Consider the following 15,897-nt stretch of genomic DNA (forward strand, 5'->3'; position numbering starts at 1 on the left):
TCCTATGCCAAGACACCACAGTCCCAGCCACCTTCCCCAGTCAAGCAGCCAGCCAATGCCCCTGCCCCTGACAAATTAGACAAGATGTCCGAAATCACTCTTAGAAAGAAGAAGAACACTGACACTCAGGCTGCTTTCTGTGCACACTGTGCCAACTATATTGCCACCCTTGAAGAGACAGGTCTGTCTGCTGCTAAGTACCTAAATATTCATGTTCTGACAACTAAGTGTCTGTAAATTGTAGTAACCAGCTTAGAGGCAGTTGTAGTCCAGCTTCAGGACTCATGTTGCAAGGCTTGCACCAAAGCCTCAGAATTGTGTCAGGAAAACCACTACAGTGTCTAGTCTGTAGATTATGTAGTATATACAAAAATATATTACTTTTGTACTTAGATACAAAGAATAATACTCTAACTCATCTCTTAAATTTTTTTTCTCTCAGGTCCGGTTATGGACCAGTCCAGAACTGGACTGGAACTTGGGTCCGGTCCACTACCCGTCCACATAGGTCCGGTCCCCAGTCCGGGACACTCCCGGACCGCAGATTTGGTCCGGTCCTGAGTCCAGGTGAAGTATGCCCGGACCGGACCAGGACCGGACTTCAGCAACTATATTCAGAATCCCAAATTCGGAAGTCCCCAGCATCGTAGTCAGTCATAACGCATCTTCCGTCGATAGAGAAAGCAGCTGGGAATAATTTGCCGACATGCTCTTCAAAACCCGCAGGAACCTCTTGCATACTTTCGGCGACCCAAATTCGAACTGTGCAGTCCTCGGAGCCTGAAATAACGCGGGTTCCGTCCGGGGAGAATGCAACGGACCGTACGCACTCGGTGTGTCCAGTTAAACATCTAGAAACGACCTGCTCACTCTCAACATCCCAGATCCACACTGTCCGATCACTGCAGCCAGAGACGACACGCTGTCCGCTGGGTGAGTAAGCAACAGACCACACACTCCGAGTGTGTCTTTCGAATGGCCCAAAGATGACTTGCCCACTGTTAACATACCATATTATGACAGTTCCATCATTGGAGCCGGATACAACGCGTGTTCCGCAAGGTGAGAAAGCAACGGAAGTGACAATGCCTTTGTGCCCTCGTAAGGGTTCGGAAACGACAGACCCTGCCATTGCATCCCAGATTCGAATTGTTTTGTCATCGGAGCCAGAGGCAATGTATTTCCCGTCTGGTGAGAAGGTAACGGATCCGACTTCGTCTGTATGCCCTCTGAAGTGTCCAGAAATAAACTGTTCAGTATCAGCATTCCAGACTATGATGGTCTTGTCAGCTGAGCCAGAGACAACGCGGGTCCCATCTGGCGAAAAAGCAACTGACAAGACTGAATCTACATGCCCTTCAAAAGGTCCAGAAATGGTTTGCCCGCTTTGAATATCCCAGATTCTAACCATCTTGTCGTCGGATCCGGAGGTGATGCGTACGCCGTTAGGTGAGAAAGTAACAGACCGAACCCATTCTGTATGCCCTTCAAAAGGGTCAGAAATGATGCGCCCAATTTCTGCGTCCCAAACTCGGACTGTCTTGTCCAAGGAGCCAGACGCAACACGTGATCCGTCTGGCGAGAAAGCAACTGAAGTGACGGGTGCGCTATGTCCTGTGAGTACCTTCAAAAGTGGTGACTGCCGCTTGACACCTCTTTGCTCAATTTGCACAAAAGGTAAGTCAGGTTTCAAATAGTGCGACATGAACTTCGACTCCGTCGATGCGAACAGGAGGGCGGAAATGTAGATATGAGGTATGGACTGCGAAATACAGGGAGAATATAGAGTAATCACTCTGCGTGCTTCTCTGAGGTACGCTAGTACATCTGCATTGTGCGACTAAGTCGAAGGATCGCGTAAGTTTCAGCTTAATCATTGTCCCAACTGCAACTCACCGAGACCCAATTCACGGCAAGGAGTGCTGGACTAGCGGTATTGACCTTTTTCAAGAGGCTTATCACCTCGAGCCAATACAGAAAGCGTTTGTGAAGAAACTCTGACAGCTCGTTCAACAGCTGGTGCGAAAACTGTGCCTCGTGTAAGTACTGTGTCCAGAACATGCATGCGTATTCCAAATGTGGAGGAATATTAGCTTTAATGCGATCCGAAAGATCGGGGATCTGATCGTTAGGGATATACGATGATTTGATGTCGCAGATGTTGAACCGGAGCCTATCCGCCATGACACTAAAGCATCGCGTGGTGATCAAATTCTTCTGGACATCGAGGTCAATGATCCAAGGATCATTATATCTCTTGGGCGATGATAAGTAATCGCGAAAGGAAGTATGAAAGAAGTGGATCGGTGACGCTGGAGTATACACGAGCACTGATTGTAAACGCGATAAAACAAGCCGCGATGGCTCATCGACTGAATATCCGAGGAGCCCGTCGATTGTATCGTCAGGAAGTGGAACTCTGCTGAGGAGTATGAGGCCAAGGACTTGGGAAAAACGCTCCTTAGAAGCCTCGCTACTGAATACGATACCCGAGCCCCTAAGAACAGAGTCATATTCGAGGCCTGAAAGATTTGATGAATGTGACACAAGGTCCCGTAGTGTCCGAGCCGGATTGTCGCAATCCACCAGTTTCACAACTGTTGATGCCCACACGAACAGGCCCTCCGACGCTTCGATAAGACGATCCATCCAATATTGCCAATCATCAGGAGTCCGTAGCGCTTTATCCGAGAACACGTTTCGCAGTTCATAGTCAATATAATGAAGAACGTCACTTCTGCAAGTAGTTGAAGTATGATCTAGTCCGACAGCACAGACGTTGTCCGCAGAAGAGAAGGTATGGTCGATGTCTGATTCTCTCCTACTTGTGATGAGAAATCGGAAGTTCTTCGGCAGCGATGGCAGTCCTTTTCGAAATGTCTGCATTAAGCTATGCCTCGATTTCTCGGTTCCACACTCATCTAGCGCATCAAGGACTATGACAACTTGTCCCTGCATGGCGTCTCTGGACGAAGTGGGTTATGGAGAAGGTTCTCAAACTGGGTCGTCGCGGTAGCCTGAGCAATATCGTTGTCCCGCTTAATGGCTGCAATGACATTTTCTTCCACGGTTGAGTCAAACGTGGCGAGCTTATATGTCAGAGTTCGAACGGCGCCGCTAGGGTCACTCTTTCCGCGCTCAAAAAACAGATGGGCACCAAGACGGGATATGCCACGGAAATGTTCCGCGATAGTCGTACTGATAGTGCTCTTGCCAGATCCCGCGGCACCATGTAGCCAGAAGACATTCTGGTTTGAGTCTGATAAAGCCCAGTCCACAACCTGCTTTATGATTTCTGTTCGTGTTCCAGGAAGGCATTGCGGCCGGTTAAACGCGTCCATCCTTTCTGGGTGTAGTCGGTCCGACAGAACTGGCCACGCACATTAATGTCGCTCATCAGATGTAGAGATGCAGCACGCACATATAGTATTAATTTCTGAAGACATGTGCAACGAGACAAAGGCGGTATGAATGATAACACCCGAGTCAATCGATTGCTTGAGTAAGTGCAAGGACTCCGTGAATTCGTCGACTTTTCTGTTCACATCCATCTTGAGCATTCGTCCTGGAGCAGTGTGAGATTCCTATACTTGCGGAACATATTGACATCTGGGCATACCTATGAATGCATGGCGTGCATATTCCTGAACGAAAAGGCAGCATTCATCGGTCTGCTTCAAAAGTTGGATTATGGCTGACTCAAGATATTGGGTCTTGCTTCGCAGCGAGTCCGCTTCGTGAACGAAATTGAAGGCGTCCTCCATGACACCCATAAGTTCAACACTCTTTTTGTCAACTTCGAACTGATGGCTGATGCTCTGAGGACAATGGTTAGAAATGTCAAACGACAGTTGTATAAGCGCACCTTGTACAACGCAGAAACCACTCGCCATGCAAAGTTGACGTACGGGTGGACCTGATACTGCTCAGTGAGCATGAACGCAATGCACAGACTACGAAGCTTACCTGGGATAATGTATCGACGACCCTAACAAAGAGGTCCAACTTGGAAACAAGCTCCCCAACACTCCGATATAGGTCAGAGTATCCAACAGCATGGTCTCCAACAGCTGTCGCATCCGCAGCAACCGCTGAGCTTGGAATTCCGCCCTGCTGGATCGCTTGCTCCGCAGAACTGATATTATGGCTAACACTTGCCAGAGCATCGATAGCCTCTATACGTAAATGCAGGATAGCTGCAATTTCTGTAGATTCTGACCCATGAGGCATGTTAAGGCGAAGCACTGTTTCTAGGATTCCAATAAATACATGGGAATATTGAAAGCAACCCGTTCAACGCACCTTTGCCATCGGCACACCTATCTAACAAGTCACCAAGCTCCACATCAGCCTTACCTACATATTTGTCCGCCCAACGAGACGAATCATGTTTGATCTGAATGCTGAATCTTGTTCCTTCAGATGCAGGCGGCCTGTGGTGCGCAGTAATAAAAGGAACCATCTGATTAAAGCGACAAACTTGCTTACCTTTCGAATGAAAGACGTTCGTTCCATTCAGGCGACAAATTCTTCTTAATAGTTTTCGTTCTCCAGCTCTCATTACCAAGCTCTACCTGAACGTAAAGGTTCGGTAATTTGCTACGAAGGATTGAGCTCCATTTCACTTCAGAGACATGCAGAATTGTTAGAGAGAGATGGGTGTCTGTTGACATGGAGGCCATGGACATTGAGAAGTCCGTGTGTCGACCGTGTCTAGCATATCAATTAAGCGCTTGGGCTGATGTCGGATTCCTTTTGCATCGTTGTACTAATGGTGGAGTGATTGGCGCCCAGTTCCCATTGCCATTGACACCTAAAGTCAGATGGAAAAGTGCAGTAAAAGTACTGATTCCGTTTCATAGTCGAAATAAATGTACGACAAGGCATGTTGATGCATGAGAGCAAGGTTAGTAAATTGTGAGCAAGGGTCAGAGGTTCTAGAGTCGCTAACTTCATAATGATATCAGTCTACGAATCTGTCTCGCGATCACAGAAGACACTTAATACTTACTTAAGCAAGCAATTTGCTAAGCACCATCTTTTCAGTCAGTTGAACTCAGTTGCTCAATTACAATACTATCCTACAATTGCTCAAATATACATTAAACTACTTATGTACTATCATTGAAAAACAAAATATATACAGCTCTCATAAATTAGTGGGACATATTGTGCATAGATCACATGAAGAAATTGCAACATAGAATGGTAAGTAACAGCTACAGAGAACGTTGCTTGAGAGTGTGGAGAGAGTACAAAGAGTTGCGTACGTGATTGTGTGGGAAAATAACATATGATAATATGATATGGATATGAAGCGAGATACTTTGCGAGGAAACTGGGAAAGGAAAAGAGGGGAACAAACTAAAAATGACACGGAGTTGAGAGAGAATAGATTTCGGAAACAAGAGAAACAGGGCAAAATAATGTTAGATGGTCGGGAGTAAATTCTCAAGAGTCCAGAAAATAAATCAAAACATTAATATTACCAACAAAGAAACAAAAATGAAATATGTTACCAGTGGAACGGAGTTGCATGATAGGTACCTACAGTCTCTTTTTACTGAATTAGGACCCAGAAATCCCAAGATGATAGCGGCGACGGCCGCTAAGAACACTTCGAAGCTGTTTACACGTGAGGGCATGGTGTCCTGAGAGTTCCTTAGTATTGCTTAACCAAGAAGCAAATCAACCAATCAAAAGCGTTGCATTAAGCACGTCCTCCGCGATGTGCAATTCAGCCATGGTCGGAGCCGTTTTCCCTCCGCAATGCCGTACGACGACGTCCACGAGGTACCTCTTCTTCTTTCTCAGGAACAGGGGGCATGAGACCTTCGGCGCGTCCTCGGCTGATAAGGATATTATGGAAGGGTGAAGGCTCAGAACCAAGATCCGATGGAGTAGCTGGGCTCTCTGGAGTAGACCGAGATCTTGAATGTGAGTGAGAGTGTGAATGAGATGTTGAGCGCAGCCGATAAGGCTCTGCTACAACTGCGGTAATCCTTCCACGACTAGCAAGTAAAGAGGGAGGTGGTGAGAAGTTCCCAGGAGAACTGTGCGAGTCACTTGACAAGGAAGAGCTATCAGTTGAAGCTGAAGTCTTGACAGGTGACGAGAGTATGAATCGATCCGAAGATATCCTATCTGTCGAGGGGGGCCGCGCAGCGCGTGAACGAGACCGCGAGACTGACGAGGAGAAAACGGAACCGTCACTTCCATACAGATTATGCAGTGCACTATCGTGCAGATGTTCAGGATAGGGGCGAATTCGGGACCGCGAACGCGATCCTCGAAGTTTTGAGACATTCCGCGAGCAATCCTTCGATGCTTGAGTCGACGTCTTTGCTGACACATCACCCGCACTTCCCCATCCGACTCCCCAAGCGACTTCATCGACCATGTCGATTGTCCAGCGATCCGAGACAACTTGCTCGAGACAGCTGCGCAACACGCTTTCAGCGCCATGACCAATGCCAAGAGGAATGTCATAAGCTCCTTGAAAAATAAACAGGTGTTATGAGAAGTATCAAGTAAAAGAATGAGCGAGGACGCACCATGCAAAATCTTCATTTGTAATCGCGGTTCAAAATTGTCATTGAATGGTAGATGTCCAGTGAGAAGCGCATACAACAGCACACCGAGCGCCCACATATCTTGTGCCGGATTCACAGGTGGAATCCTAGGATGAGCAGGGCATTGAGGTAGCTGTGGGGACAGCATCTCGGGAGCAGCATAAGGTAGCGAACCCGGATTGAACTGATGGTAAGGTAATATGGGTGGCGTGCCGTTTCCATTCCCGAGTGGCGTGGAGTTACGATGACGGGAGGGCCTTCGTGAACGTCCGTGTGCAGATTGCCTCGACGGACCATGTGAAATGGTGGTGTATCTACGCAGGCGGTCGACCATTTGGTCCATAGCTCTGTCGTGAAGACAATAACATTCCGCCTCAGAAGGGGATGACGACGGATCTAAGATTCGTCTTGAGAGTCCAAAATCTGTGATTCGGCAAGTGCCTGCATCGTCGACAAGGATGTTCTCCAGTTTGATATCGCCGTGCACGAGCTTTGCTGTCTCATGAAGATAACGCAACCCTCGGACCACTTGCCGGAAAAGCATTCCGGCGTCGTCTTGAGCTAACGCCGGGCGGCCGTCACGCTTCAAGATATCGAACAAGGAGCCAGCAGGACAAAACAAGGTGATGAAGTAGTCTGCTTCAGCAGTGCGCTCGACCGCAAAGAGGGGAAGAACATGTTCGTGATTCAACGAGCGCCAAATCTCCATTTCATTGTCAAGTTGCCGACGACACTCATCCGGATCATCCTGTCGCTCTATATCCGCCCTCCTGACTCGTTTGACAGCTACAATTTCACCGCTGGAAGAGACGCCTTTCTTAACAATTGAAAAGCCTCCCACGCCTATTATCTGAACAAGGGTATAGCCAGCAACGACTGTTTCTTCCACAGGTTGGCGCGAAGTGGAAGGCGGAGGTGAGAACATAGACAGAAAGGCATGAGCAGGGGATGTAGACATGAAGGCCTCGTCAGGCGCTGCTGACTGAGCATCTTCTGGTTCCTGAGGAAATGCGCTGGTCTTCTCGGGCGCTGAGGCAGACTTGAAGGCGCCTTCAATCGACCTGTAGCCTTCGACCTCTGCGTCCAGCGCTTCAGCAGCCATGCCAAAGCTCGGGAATGAGGCATTCAGCCTCTCAGAGCCGTCAGAGCTGTCTCCATCGGGAGCTGTTGCGATTCTGGACAAAAGGGGCCTGGATGGACATGTATTCAGCGGGTGCTCGCCACGCAAAGAAACAGAGGTATGGACGTGTAAACTGGAAGTGGACTCTATCTGCATAGACACTTTAACAGTGCGGTCGAACGGTAAAGGGGACAAGGTTGTGGATAAAGGAAAAGACGAGTTTCAATGGTGAGAGAGAGGGACGACGTGATGGTGGAGGTGAGAGAGAGAGAGAGGAGGGAGCCAAGACTGAATTGGCGCAAGTCCGAAGAGTTCCGAAACGAGGCCTGGCTCCCCCACACCACGTGAATTCTGAAATTTAGAATCCGAGCGTCCGAATTGGACATCGCGAAGCTGTGTCTCCTCGATGGCTGTGCTCTGAATTTTGATGCGCTGATGGCGCTTACTCAAGAACGTGCTTATGAAGCATGCTGCTTACGTCACTTAAGCGCTTTCACTGCCTGTCGAGATACGCCGACCTCAAGCTCACACAAAATGCACAAAGCAATTCCTCATGCCACAACCACAACCACTACCAACGCTTGTCGGTTCAATAGTTGAACGGTCCTCGAGCTCGAAACCTTCTCCTAAACCTGTTTCGGCGCCATCGCCCCTCGGTTTCCCACCTGTTCAACATCGCTCAAAAAGCGCGTTTGCGCGTGCCAGGGAGGCAGGGCGGAACAATGGCGCACTCGAATCTGACACCAGGAGGAACAGAGAGGTGCCAATAGTCCAGACAAGTGGCAGCCTTCTATCAGCCAGTCGAGAATCCGAAGACCAGGATGTATTGCCACCTAGTGCGTTTACAGTTTCCCTTATTCGATTCTTTGTCCACTTACTCGAGTTAAGGCTCTTCGTTAGGCCACCCATTCGATCTAAGCTCAAAATTTTCTCCAGAAGAAAACTGGAAAGAACAGATGAGACGAGATAACGATCGTGCGATTGATGCCATGACAGAGGAAGAGCGTGAGCGGCACGCTGCAGAAATTCTCGAACAGCTGGGTCCCGGAGTGACTGAGCTGCTCCAGAAGGCAAGGAAAGCACGCGGAAGACTTGAGGCAGGTCCTGGTATGTTCATTAGCTTCACGTATCTAGATGCTTGCCTTGCTATCCCTCCTCTTACTGTCGTGGTTTCTATTCTCTGTTCATCTAGATGTTCACGAGGAGGAAGGTGTCAGGGACAAACCGCGGGCAGAAGATAAGCACGACGATATTGAAATACGTGAAATTAAATCGTCCAGCCCAGAGCCTGAAGTAATTCTAGCTACACCAACGCATTCATCACCTCCAAGTAGTACGTGAATGGCGATTAATCATTTAATCACAGCCTAATCATTTCCTATTCCACAGAGCTAGCGTCGCCCCGACGTGGAATTTTGGTTTCAAATACGCCGCCGTCATCACGTAGCTCATCACCTGGGAGGGCCGCTCGGAAACTGCGTTTTGCGGACGTCACCCCGAGAGACGTACACGTCTTTCACTCAGAGCCGACTTCCCCTCGTAGACCAATCGCCCTATTACCTCCGCCAACGGAGCAACCGGACAAGAACGATGTCATCAAACTATCTTTAGATCCCAAACCAGAGGAAGGGACACCGGAAGACATTCGTCGACGCTTCTTCCCAAATCACCCAGAAGAAGACCCTGCCTTAGAATGGATTAAACCTACTGAATCGGCGCTAGATTCCGAGCCACGATTCGACTTATCTGGAGCTCTCATTCCACCATCAGAGCGAGAAACCTTGCCTACACACCTCGGTTTGCACCACCATGGTGGCTCCGCGGCGGCTGGATACACGCTAGCTGATCTGCTCTTACTTGCCCGTTCCAGTGTTCCGGCGCAGCGAGCGACGGTTCTAGGTGTATTATCAAAGTTAATACGAAGATTAGCTCGGAGAGAGAAGGAGGCTTTTGAATTCAAAGATCGCAATATTGTGCGAGCTCAGGCTTTGGTCGTCGGTCTTGCGGCTTTGCTAGAGAAGGGTACAGTGGGCATGCAGGCAGTTGACCTTGTCTGGGCTTGCGTTGTTTATTGGGATGAAGATGACTTAGCAGATTTGGAGGGTGTCGAGCTTCGTCCCCAAGCTACGAAATCCGGCAATTCTGACGAAGAAAAACGTCCCGAAGACTCACTTTCTTCAGCTGATCCAATTTCGTCAATTCCGTTTTCGGTCTTGCTGCCTCAAATCGCCGCACTACTCGACTCACGAAGCCTCCCGCTAGAATCTATGTCGCAGGTGTTATCCATCATTCTTCGCTTCGCACGGCACTCCGCTGAGATTGCTACTGCCATCACCGAGACTCCTCGACTTATTGGAACTATTCTTGACACCTTTCTACTAACGCCGATTCCTCCTCCCGAAGACGGACGTGTCCCAGATCCCCTAGCGCTTGATTTACTTCGTATACTTGCACTTTCATCCCGTACGAACGCCGGCGCCTTAGTAGGACCGGCTGACGCCCTGCTTCGCTTTATCACTGCAATTACGCCCACTTCCTCGCCCTTCCCTCGAACGCTCTCAGACGCCCTTCTGTACGGGACCCTCAAGTTGTACGCAGCTCTTGGGATGTATGGTATATATTCTGGTGTTGCCACTACAGCAGCAGAGCATTTCAACCACCTATCATCACACGTCTTGAATACCTCTAACGACGTTTCGATCGAGTTGAGGGTTTCCTGGCTACGTCTTCTGTCGGTGTGGATGGTTTGTGCACGTGATCCGCATCGGACGACTCCGACGCACGATTTGCTGTGGAGTCAGGTCGTTGGTTGGGCTTGGGGAAATGATCTGTTGGAATTCAGGGATAACTTGTTGTCTGGGCCGTCAGAGCCTGACGTTCGCATATGGGGAGCTTTGTGTGGTACTTTGGCTTCGTGGTTGGAAGGTTGCCGTGTCAATAGCGCTAGAGCAGGCCAAGACGAGCGTGCTACCATGAATACCATGATAGAAAAGACTTGGTCAAGCGGAATCGAGAAGGCGCTGGTCGAGAAATCGAGAGATCAGCTGAGGCAGGAGTTGCCTGCGGCGTTCTCGGAAGAGTCCTCGCTTATCCAACGAAAATCCGCCCTTGTGCGGGTCGCCGAACTCAGTCAAGTCTTCACAGACCTCGTTAGACTTTGTTTAGCGTGTCTGCATAGACATGATTCGGACTCTGGTGGTAGATCCGAACCTCCCACCTGGCTAGCTGATGTTTTTCCCTCCCTTTCATCAGTTACCGATGTGATTCTGTCTCGCGATTTCTGGAGATCAATTTGGAGTGCCAACAAGTCACGGGATGAGTTGTCCTTCAGGGTACAGATTTCCTATCTGCGTTCATCATCTGGGTTTCTAGCATCGTTTGTCAAGCTATCGCACTTCTTCTCAAGTAGGGAGATCTGGCAGCCACTGGCGTTTGCCTCTTTGAGAGCTCTACTTCCAGGTGACGAGGAGAGCGCTACTCGACTGATCGAAGAAGTCGTCGAGAAGGAATGCAGAGACATTGAATGCGCTGAGAAGTTGCGATTTCTTCTACCGTTTTTCAAGAACATGATTCGCCCAGATGACGAATTTTATTTGTCGCCACTGACGCCAACGCCTGAATCGATTCAGAGGAGCAGGACTCAGTGTATGCCTGCCAATTGTACATTCAGTTCATCAGCAAAGCAGGCTCTCTCTGGGCTGCCTCTAAAACCGGATTGGTCTTGTGTCGCTCTTGACCATATTTTGAGGTCAGGCACGTCACCAGTATTGACGAACCCGGATTCTGTCCCGGAGTCGTGGAACGCGTCAGAAACGGACCTCACACAGGCTTCACTCTCGCTATTACTCCATGTGCAAAGGATTCTCGGCAGGAGCGAATTGCGAAATTTCGCACCGACCGTGGAGCACGTCGTGTTCAATTGTATGAAGGTCTTTATGCTCGAGCATAACCAACAGCAGAACGACTCAAATGAAGAGGTCTTCCGAGATTCGACTGTTGGTCGTCTCATGGATGCGCTTCTGGAGCCATTCACGCTTAGGGGATCACAATCGGCACTGAAAATAGAATCCCTAAATCTAGAAACCGTCGCAAAGCAATTCCTTGGGACTGGAACTCCATTCTACCAATTTTACACCGACTTCGTGGGGTTATATGACGCTATCTCGTTTTCGCATAGAACCTTTGCACGGTTGCTTCTCCCTCCCACCTCCATGGCCTATGCATTAGACTATCGGAAACTCCTCTGGGGAGATTTCGGGCATACGTTACGTACAGTCCGTACCCCGATTGACGAAGTACCGACTTTGGATTTGAAGGAGTTCTTTTGGCCGGTTGAGACGGATGCGGAAATGATTGGGTGGTACCTCCGAGGACTCGTGAAGTGGTCTCTTGAGGGATTCGTGAGGTTGCTTGCTGTTCATCATGTTGCGTGTAATATTTGGTCGGACTTGACGGAGACGGGAGAGACGGATGGTGTACGGGAGAAACGGGCGCGGAGCTTGCTTGTTGCGGTTTTTAACCAGGCGAAGAGTGATGTGGTGAAGGATGTGGTGAAATATGTGCAAGTTCGTGGCACGGATCTCAAGCTGCCTCCGGCATGTTACCAGCTGGACGGAGAGACGAGACGGGCGAGGCTTGCAATGGTAAGGGCTTTTGGAGAGACGCGAATTGCGGAAAACCTGGAAAAGATATACACAGAAGGTTCATATTAAATAGTGTATTGGTATTTCGTCATATTTATATCCATTATGTATGGGGGATGTAGGACTTGGGTAATAGACTGGATTTCGCTAGCAGAGAAGTAAATCATTGATCGATGACCGAGGTTCAAACAAACATAAGTTAAATTACATAATCAATACTTGTGTTACAGCATTTGTAGGATCGGCAAGATGTATGCGCCTCATTTCGAGTCACCATGTACAAACTTTCGGTGTCACCAACGAGCGACCCCTTCCCGTTTGCTGCACTTGCGATTTCTTCGTATCTTAAGGATACGGTCAATGTTACTATTGATTATGACCGTGATGGGTCTGGATGCTGTCTAACGCGAATATCTGACGGGACGCAAATTGAGGATGGTGAATCGATTGTGAGGACGTTGGCTAAGGAGGCACATGCGGAGAGTAATAGCACTCAGGTAGGTCTGCGTTGCACTTTGTAAGAGGATGTAAGTTGATGTTTCTTTGTGAAGGGTGAAGCTCTCTTCGCGTTGGCGAAGTCACTGCCTACTACGAAGGACTTTACTGCGCTCGTTTCTGCGCTCGATTCGTTAGATGATCGTCTCGCGTTGCGTACCTTCTTGGATGGGCATGAGATTACAGTAGCTGATTGGTTAGTGTGGGGAGCGATCAAGGGTGAGTTGAATAAAATGTTTTGAGTTGAAGCATGACTAACGATGAAATTAGGATCGTTGAAACCTTTGGGTATTATGAAGGGCGGAAAACATCCTCATTTACTTAGATGGTTCACGTACATTGAATCACTGCCTACCACGCAGATTGCTCTTAACGAGTTGGCGGAAGCTAAGTCGCGTGGCGTACGTGTTCACGTTGATTCGTCAATACGATGTTTGCATGCTGAGTAGTGGTATTATGCAGGCTAAAGCAGATAAAGGCAAAGCAGCCTCATCCTTCGCATTAGGTCTCGAGCATGCAGAGATGGGCAAGGTCGTGACTCGGTTCCCCCCCGAGCCGAGTGGTTATCTGCATATTGGGCATCTGAAAGCTGCGATTCTGAATCAGTACTTCGCTGAGATGTATAAAGGAAAGCTGATCGTCAGGTTCGATGATACGAATCCTGAGAAGGAGAAAGAAGAGTATGAGGATGCTATCTTGGAGGACTTGGCTGTTTTGAATATACGTGGAGACAAGATATCGCATACGTCGGATTACTTTGACCAGTTATATGATTATGCTCTCCAGATGATCAAAGATGGCAATGCGTATGTCGATGATACGGATCGTGAAACAGTAAGTTTACAATGCTTTTGTCCACATTCCAATGTTTATATTTGCATTAGATGCAAAAAGAACGTATGGATGGTATTGCGTCTAAACGTCGCGATTTGTCGGTCGAGGAAAACTTGAAGCGATTTGACTGGATGAAAGAAGGCACCGAGGAGGGCCTCAAGAGCTGTTTGCGGGCGAAGATCAGTTTCACTGATCCCAACAAAGCTATGCGCGATCCTGTAATATACCGTTGCAACCCTTTACCTCACCACCGAACCGGGTATGGTTTCCGTTCATTCTCAACCAACGAAAGAACTAATACACACATAGGGATAAGTGGAAGATTTACCCTACCTATGACTTCGCATGTCCTGTAATTGATGCGTATGAAGGTGTTACTCACGCGTTGAGGACGAACGAATACCGTGATCGTAATCCTCAATACCAATGGATGCTTGACGCGCTCACGTTACGAAAAGTGTACATCTGGGATTTCAGTCGAATCAACTTTGTCTTCACATTCCTATCGAAACGCAAGCTACGTGACTGTCTTGCGCTTGGACTTGCGCGTGGATGGGATGACCCGCGGTTCCCGACTTTCCGCGGGATGCGTAGACGTGGGATGACTACTGAGGCGCTTCGACAATTCATGCTTTCGCAAGGACCTTCGCAGAACCAAGTTCTCCTTGAGTGGGATTCGATTTGGACTATTAATAAGAAGATCATTGATCCTATTGCGCCGAGGTTCTGCGCGATTGGAACAGATAAGATGTACGCCGGTTGGTCAAAATACTCGTTGGGCTCATGTTCTAACTATTGCCTAGGGTTCAAGCTACCGTAAAGGGAGGGCCAGCGGACCCAGAGACGAAGGAAGTGCCGAGACATAGGAAGAACGCTTCTGTTGGTTTGAAGACAACAGTATATTCATCTACAATTCTCGTCGAGCAGGAGGATGCAAAGACGTTCGCAGACAACGAGGAGGTATGACTTTCCAGTTGAGATTTCTCTGCTAGTGTTGATGGTACAATGATAGATCACCCTTATGGACTGGGGCAACGCGATTGTGCGAAACATTTCGCGATCCGCGTCGGGGGATGTTACGCACCTCGATCTGGACCTACACCTCGCTGGAGACTTCAAAGCAACCGAGAAGAAGATCACCTGGCTCGCTGTGCAAGCTCCATCACTGCCGCTTGTACCCGTCACCCTACTCGACTACGACTACATGGTAACGAAACGCAAACTCGAGAAAGATGATACTGTAGAGTCGGTTGCAACGCCACAGACGGAGTTCAAAGTCGAGGCGCTCGCGGATGCGAATGTCCTTACGCTGAAAGAACGTGATACCATTCAATTCGAGCGGAAAGGTTACTTCATCCTCGATAAGATTGTTGACGATGCAAATTCGAAGGGGAAGCGACTTGAGTTTATTCGGATTCCTGATGGTCGTGCTGCTGGGATTGCGCTCAAGGCACCTACGGATACGAAGTCTTCATCGAAGGCGAACGAAACAGTCGACTCAAACATCAAAATGTATAAAGTTGATCCGATTAATAAGGTCGATAACATTGAAGTGTCGACTTCGATGTACAAAATGCGGAGCGTGTATGAGGATTGATTAGAAGCAAAGTACTGGGGATCTACTTTGAACCAAAACGTGTACTACATTTCAATAGAATGTCAAAGTATGATTAAAATTTAATAAAAAGTCGCAGATCTCTGTAGTCACGTGCCATTCAAGTAGACTTTAGTCTCAAGATTATTTGTTTCCATGTTTGTTTCATAGGCACATTCATACTACCATCCTTGCACTGTCAATCCAGGTTCTGTACAAACTGCACTGCCTACCGTGCCTAGTAAAGAATATCCTGAAGCGCATGGAGAAAACACCCTTACATGTATCAGTTTTACACACGAGTCGCCTTGGTGGCCGCCTCGGCAGCGCCAAGGGCGGAACCGATTCCAGAAGGATATCCGAGTGTTACACACGTTCACCGCCCAATACCAATGTTGCGGTGCCGTAAGGCGATGCTTTCGGGAGGTTTGACTGTCGACCCTCGAATTCCTGTAACGTATTTTTGGCACGCAATCAGTCTCGCGGATCTTCCTCCGATAACGAATGCCACTGCTTACCTTAAATGAGCCATTTTGCCGGCGCCACACGTCGACTTTTTCTATCAAATTCAGGATTCTGTTGGCATTAGGCACCCACACTGCACGCGGAGAGCCGCTCATGGCACGGTGCCGATCTACG

General features: G+C 48.6%; 5 protein-coding genes across 5 annotated transcripts; 2 read left to right on the plus strand and 3 right to left on the minus strand.

The window, feature by feature from the left end:
• Window positions 1–601: 601 nt before the first annotated feature.
• On the minus strand, window positions 602–4,688 carry FOMMEDRAFT_171040 (WD40 repeat-like protein; the record flags this gene model as incomplete). Its single annotated transcript, XM_007271267.1, has 9 exons — window positions 602–1,840; window positions 1,897–2,965; window positions 3,001–3,370; window positions 3,422–3,565; window positions 3,620–3,818; window positions 3,866–3,916; window positions 3,967–4,250; window positions 4,303–4,433; window positions 4,489–4,688. 9 exons carry the CDS (start codon window positions 4,686–4,688, stop codon window positions 602–604), a joined length of 3,687 nt encoding a protein of 1,228 aa, XP_007271329.1.
• Window positions 4,689–6,364: 1,676 nt separating this feature from the next.
• FOMMEDRAFT_96887 (kinase-like protein) lies at window positions 6,365–7,497 on the minus strand (the record flags this gene model as incomplete). Its single annotated transcript, XM_007271228.1, has 2 exons — window positions 6,365–6,495; window positions 6,555–7,497. Coding segments are annotated over 2 exons (1,074 nt in total), but the record flags the coding sequence as incomplete, so codon positions are not given.
• Window positions 7,498–8,196: 699 nt separating this feature from the next.
• FOMMEDRAFT_114159 (uncharacterized protein) lies at window positions 8,197–12,404 on the plus strand (the record flags this gene model as incomplete). The annotated part of the gene is made up of 4 exons (XM_007271268.1): window positions 8,197–8,528; window positions 8,581–8,799; window positions 8,885–9,025; window positions 9,082–12,404. The coding sequence occupies exons 1-4, from the start codon at window positions 8,246–8,248 to the stop codon at window positions 12,402–12,404; spliced, it is 3,966 nt and encodes a 1,321-aa protein (XP_007271330.1). The 5' UTR covers window positions 8,197–8,245.
• A 206-nt stretch (window positions 12,405–12,610) lies between these two features.
• On the plus strand, window positions 12,611–15,261 carry FOMMEDRAFT_96722 (glutamate-tRNA ligase; the record flags this gene model as incomplete). Its single annotated transcript, XM_007271215.1, has 8 exons — window positions 12,611–12,832; window positions 12,887–13,049; window positions 13,101–13,235; window positions 13,303–13,664; window positions 13,715–13,923; window positions 13,974–14,414; window positions 14,468–14,624; window positions 14,677–15,261. 8 exons carry the CDS (start codon window positions 12,611–12,613, stop codon window positions 15,259–15,261), a joined length of 2,274 nt encoding a protein of 757 aa, XP_007271277.1.
• A 363-nt stretch (window positions 15,262–15,624) lies between these two features.
• Window positions 15,625–15,878, minus strand: FOMMEDRAFT_161777 (uncharacterized protein; the record flags this gene model as incomplete). Its single annotated transcript, XM_007271269.1, has 2 exons — window positions 15,625–15,708; window positions 15,777–15,878. 2 exons carry the CDS (start codon window positions 15,876–15,878, stop codon window positions 15,625–15,627), a joined length of 186 nt encoding a protein of 61 aa, XP_007271331.1.
• Window positions 15,879–15,897: the final 19 nt, after the last annotated feature.

The sequence above is a fragment of the Fomitiporia mediterranea genome, assembly GCF_000271605.1.
Source record: "Fomitiporia mediterranea MF3/22 unplaced genomic scaffold FOMMEscaffold_16, whole genome shotgun sequence".
Lineage (NCBI taxonomy): Eukaryota > Fungi > Basidiomycota > Agaricomycetes > Hymenochaetales > Hymenochaetaceae > Fomitiporia > Fomitiporia mediterranea.